Genomic DNA, 16,975 nt, shown 5'->3' with positions numbered 1-16,975 from the left:
TTAGTGCAAATGCCAAATCCAATCATAGGTGGTTCTTTATTTTTAGTCCCACCCACTTAGACACGCAAATGCCATTGATTAGCATAATTAATGCCAAAAACTTTGCAATAAAGCAAAAAGTATCAAGGAGAAGCCCAGTATGCTAACGTCGAATCTGAAAACGAAGGCGCAAAAGCGAAAGTATGTTAGCATAAATCGATCAAGGAGGAGCTGCCAGTGGCTCAATCCTCCAGTTCCCCCGACCCAAAATGTCTCCGGCATAAAACTATTTATAAACATGCCGTAAGACGGGACCGCAAGGTGCAGGAGCAACTATGTGGAATCACCGGCGGAGCTGCTTTGCCAGAGTTGAGCTCCGTGTGCCCAATTGGACTGACTGCCAGGTGACACACGGCACAAGCGCATTGGACAAGCACATGCACGCCGACGGATGGAGCCGGTACACGGAAACAAAAATTGGTGAGCATTTCAAATTAGAGATATTTAATATATTAGTTTTAATTCAGTATCGAAGACATTTCATCTTTAATCAATAAATGAATTAAATACTTATTATTATGGGTAACTTCTTGGAATATTTTTCTTGTATTTGATCCCATAGATGATTCATTTAAATGTCAAATTTATTTCTCCGTGTTAGGTTAAAGGAATTCATTCAGCGGGGAAATCGGGGGTTAAGCAACATAACAATAAATACCGCTAGGCAACCGTAAATTCCCTAGCATGAATCGATTTAACGAAGCCCGTGGGAGCGGAGGGTAGGCCACTGAGGTCGTTCCAGGTCCCAGGTCGCCAGCGACTCTCCTCCGACTCCGGCTGAGATTCAGCGACAGGCAGCCAGCCAGCCAGGTACATACTCGAAATATTCCCAGCTCGAGAAGTGTGCCAGGTGGGGGCAATCGAGTGTAGAGATTTTGCAGCGACAGTTACACTTTACACGGAGCGCTTATCCCTGCATACATTCTTTTGTTTCTTACGCAACCTTAATCCCCATTCCGATTCCAATCGCAATTCCAGTAAGATGTTGCCCAATCTGAAGTCGCGCCGCATCACGGGCCTCCAGCTGGCCGGGAAGCATCTGGGCCCGGTGGCCAAGTGCCCGCCTCGCTATTCCGAGGAGGATTGGGACTACAACAACAAGATCAAGTTTAGGATCACCTGCGACCAGGAGAAGCTCGCCGAGCGGATCGTGGAGTGAGTATATCGGGGGAATGGTGTGAATTTTGGGTGAACGGATTCCAGTTGATGACCTATCACCATCCAGGGAGTCGCGTCGCGTAGTCGATGAGACGAAGGACACGACCAAGAACTGGCAGCGCGAGGTGGAGCACCACATGCGCGAACGCACCAGCGAGATTCGCTTTCTTGTTGATGAGTTGAATCGGCAGAAAAAGACCGCCGCTTTGGAGGATGAGGCGCTCAACACCTATCGCAACCGGGTGCTCAACTGCATTGAGTTTCTCAAGGATAAATCACTGGCCATCTGCAAGCAGTGCCTGATCCTGCGCGAAGGCCGGATCGGGGTCGATCTCTGCGATGACGAGGTGGACCGCTCGCTGCGCCGCGAACTCAAGGTAATTAAGGGCTGCCAGGGACTGGCCGATGCCGCCCTCAAGGAAGCCGAGGAGCAGATCCGCAAGCTGCGTGCCGCCATCTATTTGCTCGATCAGGATTTGGCCGCCAAGGACAAGTCTCTGGCCATCGACGAGAAGAACTTGAAGCTCAAGGACTTCCAGCATGACCTGGGCAAGGGTCAGGATCTCTCCAAGCAGCACTGGTAGGTTTCTGTTTTTAATCCTTTGGGCAATTCCAAAATATTTTGCATAGCATATCCAGGACAGGGAAAATGCGATATCAAAGAATCTTAAAAATCAATCACTATTAAATTATAATATGAACTTTCTTCAAACTAAACTTTAATACACGTTTTACCAACTCCTAGAGCCCCTAGCTCTCGACCTAATTTAACGTTCTACATATGTCACAAGCTTCGTTTTTATTCAATTTTAATTCTTGTAAAATAATACTTTATTTATCAAAGTTATTAGTTTAATTAAACTTTTCTAAGCCACGTCTTTATTTCATCTAACCTCGATTGAGGAAGGTCAATATAGTTTCCTAGGCAATATCGGTTAGAAAAATTCACAAAAATAGAAAACACTTCTTTATAAATCGATCCGATGGTTGCCATGACTTCACTAACTTTCGCTATCTGTCTGTGTCTTCATCCACATCCCACTCTTTTAGCCAATTTTCGTTGACCGAGTGGCAGGCGCAGACGTACGAGAATTTGGAGGCCAACGCCAAGGCTCTGGTGTCCGCTGGACAGCTGCGTGCCTACATCGATCTGCTGCTGAAGCAGGTGTGCGAGGACATGCAGAACCAGACGGACCGCACAAACGAGGCCTTCGAGCGTCGGATTGCGGAGACGAAGCACGTGAAGCAGTGCTTGGAGAACAAGCACAAGGACACAATGGACCACATCCACCAGGTGCAGCGCAACATGACTGAGCTGGAGAAGGAGATGATGGACAAGCAGCGGGCCATCACTTTGTGCCAGACGCGCCTCAGCAATCGCGCCCACCGGCCCGGATTGGAACTAACCTGCGACATGGTTCAGGACGCGCTCTACAACGAGCTGCAGGCGCTGAAGGCTTCTGTCTGCAAGCTCAACCAGAAGCTGAACGAGAACAAGGCCTCCATGCGCTACCTGATGCACGTCCAGGTGATGCAGGAGGAGGAGATCAACATCAAGGCGAATACCTGCAAGATTGACGAGGTCGATTGCATGACTCTGCGCCAGGCTCTCAAGTACCAGACTTTCTAATCCTGGCCAGGCAGCAGCATCACCAGTACCAGTACCAGTACCAGTTCCAGTACCAAGTCCCTGTAACGCACCAGTCAAGTAGTCGCAACCAGCGTCCTGCACGCAGCCCAGCCACCACCATTAATCAAATTAGATGCATCATGCATGTGCATTTCGTGTTCGATCCCAAATTACTTAATAAATTGAAATTCACTTTCGATTTTCCAGTTACATCAAGCGTTATTTGAATACCTCTATGAATGCAAATTAAGTTTTTGGGACAATTTCTGAGCAGTTAAAAGAATATATTGTACATTTGCAAGAAATTTGCCAAATTTAAATTAATTTTGCAAGTGGCTGAAAAAACGATCTGTTTTTCAAATATTTAAATCTCCCATCCAGTATATTCTGGTATTTTATAGTGTCAATCGGTAGTTCGAACGAGCTATCGATAGTGTTATCGAAAATGCGAGGGAGTAGTGAAAAGTGTTACCGTACCGGTGTGAAAATATATAGTGTGACCAAACTCCAGCCCACAAAGCGAAATGAAATTGATGAGGATTTACAAAACGTAGAAAACCAAGAGGAAACCTTAATTAATGTTGAGCTAAAAGTGTACAAACCCGAGATTAAGGTAAGCCCCAGACCCCGCTCCACTTTCCCCGCCGCGAACGGTGCGCTGGCGTCGGCAGGGCCGGGTACTTTTCACGCCTCTGCCGCCGCCGCCGCACACGATAAAAAATGGAGTACAGCCACGAATGGCAAATCAATAATGCGGAAGGTTGATGTTTTTCGCCACTAAGATTCGCCAGGGTTCCTCTTTTGTCTGTTTACTTGCAGTGCAAGGATGTCGAAACGCAGCGCGGACGACGCCAGCGGCGGCAGCGGGAGTGGCGCCAGCAGCGGCCTGGTGGCAGCCGCCGCCGCCGGCCAGCCGCCCATCAAGAAGGTGCACTTCGAGCCGCACCTGATTGGGCCGGTGTCTACGCTGGAGGAGATGGACATCAAGGTGCTGGAGTTTCAGAACAAGAAGCTCGCGCAGCGCATTGAGCAGCGGATGCGCACGGAAGCAGAACTCCGGCACCGCATCGAACAGCTGGAGAAGCGGCAGACGCAGGACGATGCCGTGCTGAACGTGGTCAATCGGTATTGGAATCAGCTGAACGAGGACATTCGCGTCCTGTTACAGCGCTTCGATGCCGAGACGGCCGACGAGCTGGAGAACCGCAACGAGAACGAGGTGACCACCTCTTTTCTCGCGCAGCTGTCCACCTGGGACAAGGAGGAGCTGGACGAGAAGCTGGCCAACCGCGTGCAAGTGTCAAAGCGGGCGGTGGCCAAGATCGTCCAGGTTATTGATAGGTTAATGCAACGCAACGAGAAGATAACTCATGTATTGAAAGGTGATAGCCTGGCCGGCTCAGCAGCTGGATCTGGGGCGGCCGGGGACGAGGAGCAGCAGCAGCAGTCCAGTGGCGATGCGGAGTCGGCGACCAGCGCCGCCGCTTGCGTCAATGCGCTAGAGGAGACGCTCAAGCAGACTCACATCGAGATCATGAGCGAGAACCACAAGCTGCAGAATCTGAATACCTCGCTACATGAGAAGTTCCACACCATGTCGCTGAAGATGAAGGAGTACCAGGACGCGCACACCGCGAAGGAGACGGAGAACGCCGAACTGAAGAACCAGATCGACGAGCTGCAGTACGACCTGGAGAAGATTCACTACCGGAACGACAAACTAGAGAACCACCTGGCCGAGGCCATTGAGAAGCTAAAGGCCTACCATCAGATTTACGGTGATCCCAATAAGAGCAGCAACAGTGCCAAGACGCCCGCCTCGACGGCCATGGGCACCACCACAACCAACGTGAATAGCCAGCACTTGGAGGAACTTCAAAAGGAGCTGGAGGAGTATCGTGAACTGGCGAATAATCGCCTGCAGGAGCTGGACAAACTACACGCCACGCATCGGGAGACCCTTAAGGAGGTGGAGAAGCTCAAGATGGACGTAAGTATGGGATAAGCTGGGTTTAAGGGAAAGTCACCTAACTATGTATTGTATTTCATATCTTAAACATTGTGTAATTGCGAATCTCAAACTATTTTAGATACGACAACTGCCCGAGTCGGTAATTGTAGAGACCACGGAATACAAGTGCTTACAGAGCCAGTTCTCCGTGCTCTACAACGAGTCCATGCAGATTAAGACTATGCTGGACGAGACCCGAAATCAACTGCAGACGAGCAAGAACCAGCATCTTCGGCAAATCGAGGTGATGGAGAGCGAGGAGCTGATTGCCCAGAAGAAGGTTCGCAGCGAGATGATCCAAATGGAGGACGTGCTGGCTCTTATTCGCAAGGAGTACGAAGCGTTGCGCATCGAGTTCGAGCAGAACATGGCCGCCAACGAACAGACGGCGCCCATTAACCGCGAAATGCGGCACCTAATCACCTCGCTGCAGAACCACAACGGACAGCTGAAGGGAGAGGTGCAGCGTTACAAGCGCAAATACAAGGACACATCCACGGATAACGTGAAGCTGCGCAAGGAGCTGGACGAGGCTCTAGCCACGCTCGAAGGCAACAAGCTGAAGTCGGAATCAGGTGCTGCCGCTGGCGAAGAAGTCAAGCAGGAGAACGCCACGAGCGTGAAGGAAGAAAACTCCAACAATGCCTCCTCCTGTGGCCAGTCAAATCAAAATAATTCCTCGGGCAGCGACCCAAACATCGCCCACATCAAGGAAGAGAACTCCGTTTCGGCCGAAGACGAGGCTGATGACGATGTTAAAGATGTCAAGGACGGCAGTATCAAGCAGGAGAAGCTCACCGCTGGAGAAGCGGCAGCGGCGGCGGCAGCTGAGAAGAAAGACTCCCCTGGTCCAGGAAATTCCACGAATGCTTCATCGACGAATTCCAGTTCCGGCGGTGGGACGGTCAAGAACGAAAAGGATTCCAAGGACGGTGTCAAGGGGAAGGATGTCAAGGCAGTGGAAAGCGAAGCCATGCGAGATCTGCGGGCACAACTAAAGTAAGTCATCATATAGCGCTCTTTTCTGTTCCTAATTGACCTTTTTTCCTACAGAAAAGCGCTGAACGACCAAAAGGAAATGAAACTCCTGCTGGACATGTACAAAGGCGTCTCGAAGGATCAGCGCGACAAGGTGCAACTTATGGCCACTGAGAAGAAGCTGCGCTCCGAGATCGAGGAGCTGCGCCAGCAGCTTAAAAAGCTGCAGGAAAGCAAGCGCGAGGAGCGCAAGAAGCTGGCCGACGAGGAGGCACTGCGTAAGATCAAGCAGCTGGAGGAGCAGAAGTACGAGCTGCAGAAGCAAATGGCCAACCACAAGCCCTCGGAGAACGCGTGGGGCAGTGGAGCACCCGGCACGGCAAACTACACACGGCCCTTCGTCGGCTCCCACGAGGAGGAAGCGCTGCTCAACGAGATGGAGGTGACGGGGCAGGCCTTTGAGGATATGCAGGAGCAGAACTCCAGGCTCATACAGCAGTTGCGCGAGAAGGACGACGCCAACTTCAAACTTATGTCGGAGCGCATTAAGGCCAACCAGCTGCACAAGCTGTTACGCGAGGAGAAGACGGTGCTGGAAGACCAGATGGCCACGGCCACCACGCAGATCGAGGCCATGCACATTGTTCTGCGCAAGTTGGAGGAGAAGGAGCGCAGTCTGCAGGCCACCGTGGCCTCCATCGAGAAGGAGCTGATGCTGCGGCAGCAGGCCATGGAGATGCACAAGCGAAAGGCGATCGAGTCGGCCCAATCGGCGGCAGACCTGAAGCTCCATCTGGAGAAGTACCACGCGCAAATGAAGGAGGCGCAGCAGGTGGTGGCCGAAAAGACCAGCTCGCTGGAAGCAGAGGCCTACAAGACAAAGCGGCTGCAGGAGGAGCTGGCGCAGTTCAAGCGAAAGGCGGAACGCATGAAGAAGATGGAGATGTCGGGAACCACCATCGACGAGGTGATGATCGAGGAGATACGTGAGTACAAGGAGACGCTCACGTGTCCTTCGTGCAAGGTGAAGCGAAAGGACGCTGTGCTGTCCAAGTGCTTCCACGTCTTCTGCTACGACTGCCTGCGCACGCGCTATGAGACGCGGCAACGGAAGTGTCCCAAATGCAACTGCGCCTTTGGCGCCAACGATTATCATAGGCTATATCTGCAGTAGATAAGCGATAGAACCACCCGTAACGATAATTTTAGACCCGTTCCGGTCCATGTCCTCAATTCACGCACACCTCACACCACCCGCTATCCCCAAGCCCACACACTCATGCCGGAATATTCATTACGCATAATATTACCGTACGTACTAATACTTGGTTAAGTAGTCTCCGAATAACATCCCAGAAGTCCCAATCCCCCGTGGCAGTTATCTGAATTCGTTCATTCATTATCGGCGCCAAGCAAAAAGCATCTCATGAGTGCCGCGAGCGACCATGCGCGGCTTTTTTTATGTAGCTTCTAGTTTTTGTAAATCGAACTCTATTTTTAAATGATTTAATTTGAAAACTAAATGTACGAACACTAATAAATGGCTAAAAACTTTATGTTTAGAGCGTATCCAACTTTTTCCGGGTTGTTTCTCTGTAAACTATATGTCGGGACTGAAAGAGTGAGTCCTGTTCTCCTATTTGTTGAATTTAAATTTCGCGCTCGATTACTCGTTTCTATTATATTCCAAGAATAGGTAAAATGTAAGGTTAATATCTACGCTAATTGCCTGATATTTTAAAATGGAAAGTAATGTTAAAATATGAACTGGTATTAAAGAATTAAAATCATCTTTAAAAGTCACATTACACTTGTTAACATAATCTGTATTTCTTCTCATCTTTTCATACTTCAGAGTGCTGGTATATATATCTTTTATGCTAAGTAATTCGTTAGGTAGATAGATCTATACAAAATTGGTCTAAAATGCTGAAATAAATGGAAATTGCATATTCTGTTTCTGAAACTGAAGCCATGCCGGCCGATAGTGTTTGGGGAATACAACTTATTCAGTTAACTTTACATTAAATGCGCGCTCAGCAGCCTCCTCACATCAAGACACATAACAGAAGGAAACATATAACGAACTGAATGTGGAATAAAAAAAAATACACTCGCTTCTTAGTTCATCAACAGGTCCCAGGCATCGTCCTCGGCGGTGGCCTTGTTGCCACCCGTTGCCGCTGGCTTCGCCTTGACATTCTTCACGTCCAGATTGTCGAAACCTTCGCTTAGTTTCTGCGACGTGTCCTGCAGTTTCATGTTCCGCCGGGCTGTCGATCCGCCCGATGGAGCGTTTTGATAGGAGGTCTCCGAACTCTGGTAATTAGACGAAGACTCGAATCCCGACCAGTCGGCGTCGTGGGTGAGGCCGGCGGTGGCGGTGCCTCCCATGCTGTTGCTACTCAATTGGTTGTGGTATGAGCTGGAGCTAGTCAGGTGCGTCTTGTTGTTGGCATTCTCCTGCCATCCACCCCAGTCGCTGTCGCTTACGCCGCTCTGCTGGCCCAGGGCACCCACCGAATTGGAGCGCTGGTAAGCGGCATTGTCCTCGAAGTTTGGATCGTTGTAGCCTCCCTGCGGGGAGGAGATGTTGCTGCCCGCCAAATTGTTCCAGCCTCTCTTGCCCATATCGGTAACCTATTGGAAAATATAAAGCATTTAGTTGTGGCTTTAGAACTGATCTAGATGTACAAGAATCTACAGACCTTGGAGGCCACATCAGTGACACCGCTTTGAACCGAGTCTAGCAGGGTTCCTTCTTTAATCTACAACCAAAGCAAATAAGAAAAAATTGACAAATAAAGCATACAACTAAAAAGGCAAATAAATCTAATAAGTACATAAATTACGTTTAATTCTATAAAATTTGGGCTTTAAGGATACAATAAGTAATGCCTTAATCTACTATAGCTATATAATAATAATTTGACCAATCTCACAAAAAAAAAACCAATCGGAGCGAAGTCTACGGCATTAAAAACGTAAACAGACGCAAATATACAAACATCTTAGGTAAATAAAGATACCCACTTTAAATACACTTTGTTACCTCTAATACCTACCTTCGTGGAGGCCAAATTGACTGTAGTAACGGCCTTCTCCTTGGCAGTGTTGGCCAACTTGGAGGCGTTCGTGGAAAACAGGCTCCAGCCAGAGGCCAGAGTGGACAGAGTTGTGTCAAAGAGCTCCTGAGATTGCGTTTTCGGTGGCGGTTCGCGTGTGAATCCGAAACCTGCATATTTTCCGCCCTGACTTGGTGGCAAGTGACTGAAAAAAAAACAATAGATGTTTAGATAATATTAACTTTAAAGAACCATCCATTGCTCTTACTCTGGCCGGGAGGCATTATCCGCCTGCCGTCGGCTAAAGAACTCCTCCTTCTGGTCCTTGAACTCTTGCGTTTGGTACTGCTGATAGCCTCCGATTTCCCCAGCGCCACCGCCGTTTTGATAGCCTCCACCGCCTCCACCGTAACCTGTTGCACTATTCCGTGACTGCGAGCTATTGGAGCTCCCTCCTCCACCACTGCTGAAGCTATTGGAGTTGCCCACTCGCGTTTCCGCCTCCTTTTGATCCCAGCTCTTTCCCTGGGCCAGCGTGGAGATCTTGTCGCGATACAGGGCCGCCGCCTTGGAGTTGTAGCGCTGGGTGATCGGCGCCCGTTCGTTCCAGTCCGCCTGATCCTCTAAGAACTCTCTGGCATTGCGATTGCCGCCCGCCTTCATCTTCTCCAACTCGATGTCCTTCCACTTGTCCATGGTCACGGAGCGCACAAAGGACAGGTGCACGCCCAGGCTGCGGTGCTTGCCGGAGCACTCCAGGCAGATCCAGATGCCGTACGTAACGGATACCCATTGCGGGTTGTGGGTGCCGCACTCAAAGCATTTCTTTTGGGCGATTCAGAAAACAAGACCTCTTCACAATTGGCCCACATAGGCGAAGGGGACACCACAAAACCTACCGAATTCTCATCCTGCGGCTTCAGCTCCTGCAGCACTCTTCGCGTCCTGGGACTCGCCATGTCTTGCAGATTGGGAAATCCAACTCTTGATTTAGTTTCCGCAGCTGCTACCAAAAAAATTCATAAATTTGAAGATAAAATTTGCTGACGCGTTGATTTTTTTTAGAAAAAAATTGCGATTTTTTATAATTTTTTGGTCACTCTGAAATCCGAACTTAACATTTTACATTTTACGCGTCTGAAAAGCCAATTTACACGTTTACAGATACCTGGGTCGAAATTCTCAGTTTTGGGGTAGAATTCTCACTATTGGGGTCGGATTTTTATGTCAAATGTCGAACATGGGGTAGAATTTGCAAGTAGAATGTAAAACGTAACGTAACATATATTATTGGTATTAATTAATATTTTATATCTGGTCCCTCTGAATTCCTCAGCTGTTCCTTAAAGTTCTACACGACTATATAACATTTTACACCTTTACAGATACATGTAGCATTCTCATGTAGGAAGTAAAATTCATTAACAGAAATATGCGCACAGAAATAGCACACTAAAATATCGATAAAAAGCTGGCGACAATAGTGCATTTAGATTATTAACGTGCTGGTGTTGGCGGTTATTTTAAAAATATCTTGAGTGGATGCATCTTTAAATATTTGGATTTATTGTTGTGATCTTTTATCTAAGTTATGTTATATTGATATCATTATTATATTAAAAAAATATTCAAATACAAAAAATATAATCAAGTCTGAAATGCCAGTGTGGGTTAAAGAGATCGTACAAATTAAAAAAAACCTAAAAAATTCCCGTAAAAAATTGGCAACATTTTAAAATCTATAAAAATTATTGATTAGTTATGCATATTACTTAACCTAATAAACTAACTATCTAAATTAGCATAAGTTTCTAAATTGAATTTAAAGATTTGACCTCGTTCTGGCTTTTTTTATTTATTAATGGCAAGAATGGGAATATTTCAAGTGTTCTTGGAGGAACAAGGTGCCCAAAAAGTGATTGTAAAAAGTTAGATATCCCAAAGATTGGTATCAATTGCAAATTGTTTGCCTTTTCCTTACCTTTGTACCCTCTTCGATAGGGTCAAGCTTTTGAGGCAATCATTGTCTATCTTAAACATTGCAGAAAAACTCCCTACGCTCTCTAATAAATTCAATTAACTTTACTGGATGCCAGCGCCTTTGTTTCGAGCAGAGCAACCTGAACAAATTATACATTATCACGCTGATCTGATTCCCAGATTGCTGTTATTCATCTGCCGACTTGGACTTCCACTTTCGAAGACGACCGACGACCGGCGGCCAGTGCAGCTCCATTTTGCGCTGCGTCATTCCCAAAAAGTTAATAAAAACAGCGATTTATCACACTCCTAAACAGTAATCAATCTCCTACCGACTGAGAATCCTCTGTTTCGAATCTCGGACAGGGGGAAATTACCTACATGAGCGACTTCAATGCAAACAGACCGCGGGTGGGATGCCACACCAGCAATCCAAGCCGGGAAATCCCAATCACTTTAGGGTCTGGGCGCCATCTGAGCTTTTCCCTCCGCTTTTCCACAATTTCCCGAACGCAGCGAGAGGTAACTGACCGCGTGTGTGGTCAGCCATAATTCAATGCCAGCGGATTAGCATATAATTATGCATAATATTTCTGCAGTTCGGCTGCCTGCCCACCGCTAATTCCTTTCAATTTCCAAACTCGCGCATTTATTTAAGTCAGCGTTCCGGGATTGCAGATACCAGATCGCAGCGGCTATAATTGGCGTCGCACGCCCATGGAGGCGTGGCCGTATAATTGCCGCCGCGCCGACCGGAGGATGTGTTGAATTGAAAAGCCTGCCGGGTAATCCGATCGATTCCGTATGCGTATCCCTGTCCAGGTCTCAGGTCCGCAGCTGAGTTACGGCCCCTGGCCGCTAAGTGAGCCGGGCGTTCCTGGCTGGGCACTCGCTCGACGCTTTCAACAACTACTTGTCCTGCCGGCCTGCACTTGAACAATAATATATCCACTTAATATTTATAAATTTTATTTTTAAATAGAGAACTTATAGGAATATGCAAGGTTCCTAATTATTCGGGTGTTTCAAAGTTCTTATGTGATTTAATGTGGAACATTCTTTATAAAGGATAATAAAGATATAATTTTATAAGTCTTGAAAGAAAAAGTTAATTTCCCATTTTCTTAACACAACATACCTTGAATCAATTTCCCTTGTGACCCTTCAGTTCTTCGAGTGTGACCTGGTCGGTGGTCTTATCAGAAGCCATGGAGCACTCCCCGATCTGCCAGAAATGGCATTGCTGCGCATCCATTATCGGCTCTGTCACTGCTCTTGTGCTCGTCGTGGCCACGCCCCCAAAAGCGCCACTGGGCATCCTCTGGACTCCCAACTGCCGGACTCGAATTTGGCTTCGAGTTGTGTGAGTCCTGAGCTCTGAGTTATTGTGTGGATACGATCAAATTATAGGCTTAGGCTTGCATTAAACTCGCATAGACGTCGTCGGTTCTGTGTTCTGTTTTCGGTTTTAGGTTTTCTGGCTTATGGTTTGTGCTTCCTCCTGCTGGTCTCCTGGAGAGGATGCGCACATTTTATCATCGGGGCATCCGGTCGGCCCCACCCATGGCCAGGGTCTCCCTTTCCTTGCTCCGTTTCCCCCATCCAACTTGTCAACACGTGCAAAACAATGCTCGCAATCCGAGTTCCCATTCCCAAATACATACATACCCAGTATGCAGTGCAAATGAATTTGAATTTATGCAAATGAGCAGAGTGTTCGCACGCCGCAGCCACAAAGTCTGCGCAGGCACAGGTGATCTCCTCCAGATCTAAACCCAAAAAGAGGAAAAAGACAAAAAAATAAAAATAAAATAAATAAAGAAACGATCAGCGGAATGAAACGCAAGCGAATAAAATAAAATCGTTCGAAATTGCACCAATTAAGGGGAAATGTATGGGTCCCCCCTTCAGGGATAGAGAGCGGTCGGGGTGGATGCAGATTGGCCTGCATTTATCAGCGATATTAAAGCGTTAAGTGAATTACTTATTCTCCTGGTCGCAGCGATGCGTTACCTTTCATGTCCTGCTGTCGGATCCTCTGGCCTCCTCCACTCTCCCCGGGAACTTGTCAATGCCGATGTCGATGGCCGCGATCTTGCATGCGACAATTATATGGAGGAGCTGAGCTGTGAGCTGAGTCCTCTGCGACGCCAGTTTGGCTCCCGCTCTCATGGCCGGGGCGGCGGCAAAAGGAGCTCTCTCAAAGAGGATCAGTGGTTTGGGGGGCAGGTTAGGGTTAGTAGTGATCGGCTACCGGCCAGGCTATATGGCCATTCCTGGTGCCGCTCCATGCCGCTGATCGATTCGGACCCAATCGATCGGCAGCATCATGCAACCGCGCACAGCCTTCAGGTTCGTTTGCCAGACCCGACAACCCAAAGCAGTGGCATGCTTCAGAAGGGGTTTCAGGCGCTGTCAAAGCCCCCAAGATCTAAACTTTGTGAAGGGTATCAGGGGTTCCTGATTTAAGTGATTTTTTATAGAATTACCACAATAACTTGCTATTCTTTCTAATTAACAAAACCCCCAGGATTAAAATTGTGTGGATTAATAGAAGTAGTACCTCAATAGTAACCCCCGAAACTTGCCTAGCTCTTGTTCGCCCTGAACTGTGATCCTCGTCCAGCCCAGTACCATTGCTGCTCCTTAGCTTAACAAATCGTGCCAAATAACACAACATAATGACAACAAAGCAGACGACAGGCATGGCAGCGTCCGCGTCCGCAGACGTTGTCCACTTGGATGCCTGGCTCTCGAGTCGGGAGTCGTCGGGAAGCTGGAATCTGGAGTTGGTAGTTGCCATGGGACCTCGGTCGGTGATTGCCATTTCAAGATTTTGCCACTCACACTAGCACAGTGGCGTGGGGATGGCGAAAATTAAGAGATATTTATAATAAGCACGAAAACCACTTAATACTAACGCCTTTGGCAATTAACAGGTACAGGCAGCAGAGACGGCGACGACGATGGCTGAAACCGCTGGCCAGGATGCACGGATGATATGCAGCCCAGTTTCGGTAGGAGTTCCCCATTTTTAAATTCCATTCAGAGAAGCTCTCAGTAACTCTATTGAAAGACGGATTGGCACATGACCCCAAAGCGCCACGTTTGAAATAATGGTTATTTTGAGGCAAAACAATTTTAGGCAGTCACTGTATTAGGTGCACTGGAAATAATTATATTTTAAGACAGATTTCACAATTCTTTTTTAATTTGATGATGGCCTGACTTAAGTTATACAGCTCATGTAGGTCTTTTCTATACAAAATAATGGAAACTTTAAAACAAGAAATATGTGAATTCCAAGACTTTGCCACTAACAGATCTAACTCCGTTTTGGTTTTTGTTTATGTTTACCAAAAACAAAGATTCAATTTGATTGCTTTAACTGATCTATTGTCATCGGAAAAACATAAAAAGATTACAACTAAATATTCCATTTTTTATATCGTTCTTTGATTGATAATATATAGATTTTTTTTATAGAATTCTTAAGTAACCATTTCCTAGAATGATGCATAATTATCCTTCTTGTTTTGGTATATCAATCTAATGGCGCTCTGATGACTTCCAAAAAAGAAGGCTTAAACAGTTCTCATGTCAAATTGATTTGAAATTTAATGTTTCTGCCGGTGTAGCCCTTTCTCGTGGCGCAATCGCATTTCGACAACTCATCGAAAGCCGCAGGTAACCGGGATCTCATATGGATATTCGAAAGATTCGGTAGATTTTTGGGGCTTTAATTGTTTCGCATTCTCTTGGCTGGCAGGCGTCTTTTCTTTCATCACCGATCGACGCTGGAGTTGACGCCTTCGGTGGCTCATTACAATCAATAATGGTTAAAAATGGTAAAATAGCGTCTGTGGCGCATGGTTCGATTGATTCTCACCGATCACCATTCAGCGATCGGCGATCAGTGAAATGAATAACTGTTTTCGGGGACTGCCCCCGTGGATCTTGGGGCGAACTGATCTCTTGAGCGAACGATTATGGCAGTGGTTTTCTGATTTGACAGGCGTTAAATTAAAATTTAATTCGGCCATCTATATAATTATAGTGATCCATCCGAGCATACACATTGACGACAAAAAACGAGGACGGCAACGGACAACGGACAACGGACGATGGACGATGGACGACTTTGCAGCTCATGTAATTAAAGCCACATTAATCACCTGGCTTGGACTTGGCCAGAGATCCCCTGGCCAGGTACTTGAGCTCGAGCTCTCTGAGCTGTGATGGAGCCTGTGCCACTGCCGGGTCTGTGCCGATGTGCCTCTGTGTCTGCTTTTCACTTCGCTTTTGGTAGCCACAAAATTGTCAGATTTGTCCACTTGAGTTATTTTCGAAAAGTCTCTCTTCTCTTTTGAGGGCCCCTTTGTGCCCAGTTCCCCCCTCGTTCCCGCCCTGGTGTCAAAGGGTGTCATCTTCTGGATTCCCAAACCAATTATACGAAACTCGTGAGAACTTATCGCACGCATGTCAGCGCTTCGATCTTTATTTGTACTCAGCACGCGGTTAAATTGTGGTTGGTAGAAACTGAATAAATTAAGTAATAAAATTGCACTAAATTCTCGATTTAAAGCGATAGGAAAAATGCACTCGAAGCCAGTCGAATTGCTCTCTCACTCGGCGGTGGCGGTGTCGTGCTCCACGTTGATAACCTCCTCCTCATCCTGGTTCCGCTGCTGCAATTGCTGCTGCTGCTGCTCCTGCTGTTGGCCCATATACTTGGCTATATACTGGCGGGCAAAGCTCAGGGCAAAGGCCGCCGCCGAAGCCGAGGGCACGGACATGCCCATGGGCATTGACATGGTCATGGGCAGAGAACGGAACGCACTATGCTCACCGCCCATTGATAATGGAGCTGATGCTGTGGGTGAGACAGTGGGCGCCACCGCTGGCTCTGCCATGTGGCTGATGCTGCTCCTCCTCACGCTGTTGATGTTGCTCCCGCTCCCGCTCCCGCTCCCGCTGCCGCTGCTGCTGTGGTAGTATCCCGCGGGATATGGCTGCTTCGGCTGCTGACCAGTCTCTTGAGCTGGCACTGGGACTAAAGGTGGAGCTGATGTCGGAGTTGGTAGTGAATTGACCACCACCACTGGACTGGGCGTGGGTGAGCTCGAGGTCGAAGGCGATTCGCGCTGCTTGAGCAAGCTGACCCGCTGGTGGCGCCGCCATTTCGCTCGTCTGTTGGAAAACCAAACCTGGTTGATCAATCGGTGAAGAGACAATTTGTTAGTCGACCAAAAAAAGAGAGAGCCTGGGATCGGTGCTCACTGCTCCGAGTGTGGTTAGTAGTGGGTTTGGGAGGTGGATGTGGTGCTCGAGTGGTTGGATTTTGGGACTTGGGACTGGGACCTTGGACGACTCACCTGCACCCTGGCCTCGCTTAGGGCCGTCCTCCCGGCCAGCTTCTCGCGGGTGCTCACACACGGATAGTGCGACTTGTCGAACTCCTTCTCCAGCTCGTCCAGCTGCTCCTGGCTGAAGGTGGTGCGATTGCGACGGAACTTTGGCTGGTCACTGTCTTGCGACTCACTGTCCTCGCCCTCGATGTCTGGTACCAGAAGAAGCAACCAAGATTATAAGGAAGAAGAGAATAAACCTGACCCCTGGACCCACCTATCATCCGATTGGCATCTGCATCCGGCGAATGGCTATCCCGACTGCCAGCCTGTGACTCCGGCGAAAGGGCTGGTATCGAGAGGCGTCCACTGCCCGCACTGCTGTCTCCGCAGGCACTACCGCTGGTGGTGTTATTGCTGTGGTTGGTGTGGCTGGGGTGGGAGCTATTGTTGCCATCGCTGCCATAACTGCTGCCACCACCTACCGGCTGCAGGGATCCAGTTGCAGCTCCAGGTACCACTCCAGCTCCAGCGGACATTGGTATGGCATTCCACAGCGGATGATGCGCCGGCCAGGTGGGGAAGCTGGTGTACGGATGCGGGTGCGTGGGATGCATGGCATAGCCATAGCTCGCTGCCCGTGCGAATTCCGCCGCAGCCCGTTCCGCCGCCCGATTCCGGAGGATTCGGTTGATGCTGCTCACCGAGGGAGCGGTGGCATTGGTGCAGACCCCTAGGGGAAAATAGAGAAGAAAAGGGTTTGTTG

General features: G+C 48.3%; 4 protein-coding genes across 9 annotated transcripts in view; 2 read left to right on the top strand and 2 right to left on the bottom strand.

Annotated features, from left to right (window-relative positions):
* The first annotated feature begins 507 nt into the window (after positions 1–507).
* Positions 508–3,037, top strand: Tektin-C (Tektin C). Of its 2 annotated transcripts, none has more exons than XM_020961218.2 (3): positions 508–1,194; positions 1,265–1,777; positions 2,248–3,037. In XM_020961218.2, exons 1-3 carry the CDS (start codon positions 1,022–1,024, stop codon positions 2,825–2,827), a joined length of 1,266 nt encoding a protein of 421 aa, XP_020816877.1. In that variant the 5' UTR covers positions 508–1,021; the 3' UTR covers positions 2,828–3,037. The 2 variants fall into 2 exon arrangements, with proteins under 2 accessions (XP_020816877.1, XP_086689217.1); XM_086833091.1 differs by having other exon boundaries at positions 917–1,194; positions 1,243–1,777.
* A 274-nt stretch (positions 3,038–3,311) lies between these two features.
* On the top strand, positions 3,312–7,390 carry Bre1 (E3 ubiquitin-protein ligase Bre1). Of its 2 annotated transcripts, none has more exons than XM_020961052.2 (4): positions 3,312–3,440; positions 3,647–4,817; positions 4,918–5,837; positions 5,892–7,390. In XM_020961052.2, exons 2-4 carry the CDS (start codon positions 3,654–3,656, stop codon positions 6,988–6,990), a joined length of 3,183 nt encoding a protein of 1,060 aa, XP_020816711.1. In that variant the 5' UTR covers positions 3,312–3,440; positions 3,647–3,653; the 3' UTR covers positions 6,991–7,390. The 2 variants fall into 2 exon arrangements, with proteins under 2 accessions (XP_020816711.1, XP_020816712.1); XM_020961053.2 differs by having other exon boundaries at positions 3,329–3,440; positions 3,619–4,817.
* A 231-nt stretch (positions 7,391–7,621) lies between these two features.
* Positions 7,622–10,110, bottom strand: ArfGAP1 (ADP-ribosylation factor GTPase-activating protein 1). Of its 2 annotated transcripts, XM_020961054.2 has the most exons (5): positions 9,781–10,107; positions 9,150–9,706; positions 8,882–9,086; positions 8,525–8,584; positions 7,622–8,456 (listed from the first exon to the last, which is right to left on the bottom strand). In XM_020961054.2, the coding sequence occupies exons 1-5, from the start codon at positions 9,838–9,840 to the stop codon at positions 7,938–7,940; spliced, it is 1,401 nt and encodes a 466-aa protein (XP_020816713.1). In that variant the 5' UTR covers positions 9,841–10,107; the 3' UTR covers positions 7,622–7,937. The 2 variants fall into 2 exon arrangements, with proteins under 2 accessions (XP_020816713.1, XP_086689914.1); XM_086833788.1 differs by lacking the exon at positions 8,525–8,584 and having other exon boundaries at positions 9,781–10,110.
* Positions 10,111–15,329: 5,219 nt separating this feature from the next.
* toe (twin of eyg) overlaps positions 15,330–16,975 on the bottom strand; it is a 46,672-nt gene continuing 45,026 nt past the window's right edge. For 2 of the 3 annotated variants that reach the window (XM_020961119.2, XM_020961121.2), the window contains 3 exons: positions 16,487–16,942; positions 16,237–16,421; positions 15,330–16,068 (listed from right to left, as the gene is read on the bottom strand). In XM_020961119.2, coding sequence (XP_020816778.2) covers positions 15,487–16,068; positions 16,237–16,421; positions 16,487–16,942 — 1,223 coding nt within the window. In that variant the 3' untranslated portion in view covers positions 15,330–15,486. The remainder of the gene's footprint in view (positions 16,069–16,236; positions 16,422–16,486; positions 16,943–16,975) is intronic. The other variant, XM_020961120.2, reaches the window with a different exon arrangement.

This window comes from Drosophila serrata, unplaced genomic scaffold, assembly GCF_035046125.1.
Source record: "Drosophila serrata isolate PLE 108 unplaced genomic scaffold, ASM3504612v1 contig_272, whole genome shotgun sequence".
NCBI classification, from domain to species: domain Eukaryota; kingdom Metazoa; phylum Arthropoda; class Insecta; order Diptera; family Drosophilidae; genus Drosophila; species Drosophila serrata.
This window is presented reverse-complemented; position numbering and strand designations above follow the sequence as displayed.

Excerpts from the sequence above, each read along its gene's own strand:
- Tektin-C (XM_020961218.2), top strand. The coding sequence starts at position 1,022 with ATGTTGCCCAATCTGAAGTCGCGCCGCATCACGGGCCTCCAGCTGGCC. Across the intron at positions 1,195-1,264 it reads CTCGCCGAGCGGATCGTGGA|GGAGTCGCGTCGCGTAGTCG; the intron begins GTGAGTATATCG and ends ATCACCATCCAG. Across the intron at positions 1,778-2,247 it reads GATCTCTCCAAGCAGCACTG|CCAATTTTCGTTGACCGAGT; the intron begins GTAGGTTTCTGT and ends CCACTCTTTTAG.
- Bre1 (XM_020961052.2), top strand. The coding sequence starts at position 3,654 with ATGTCGAAACGCAGCGCGGACGACGCCAGCGGCGGCAGCGGGAGTGGC. Across the intron at positions 4,818-4,917 it reads TGGAGAAGCTCAAGATGGAC|ATACGACAACTGCCCGAGTC; the intron begins GTAAGTATGGGA and ends AAACTATTTTAG. Across the intron at positions 5,838-5,891 it reads GATCTGCGGGCACAACTAAA|AAAAGCGCTGAACGACCAAA; the intron begins GTAAGTCATCAT and ends TTTTTCCTACAG.
- ArfGAP1 (XM_020961054.2), bottom strand. The coding sequence starts at position 9,840 with ATGGCGAGTCCCAGGACGCGAAGAGTGCTGCAGGAGCTGAAGCCGCAG. Across the intron at positions 9,087-9,149 it reads GATAATGCCTCCCGGCCAGA|TCACTTGCCACCAAGTCAGG; the intron begins GTAAGAGCAATG and ends TTTTTTTTTCAG. Across the intron at positions 8,585-8,881 it reads TCAATTTGGCCTCCACGAAG|ATTAAAGAAGGAACCCTGCT; the intron begins GTAGGTATTAGA and ends CTTTGGTTGTAG.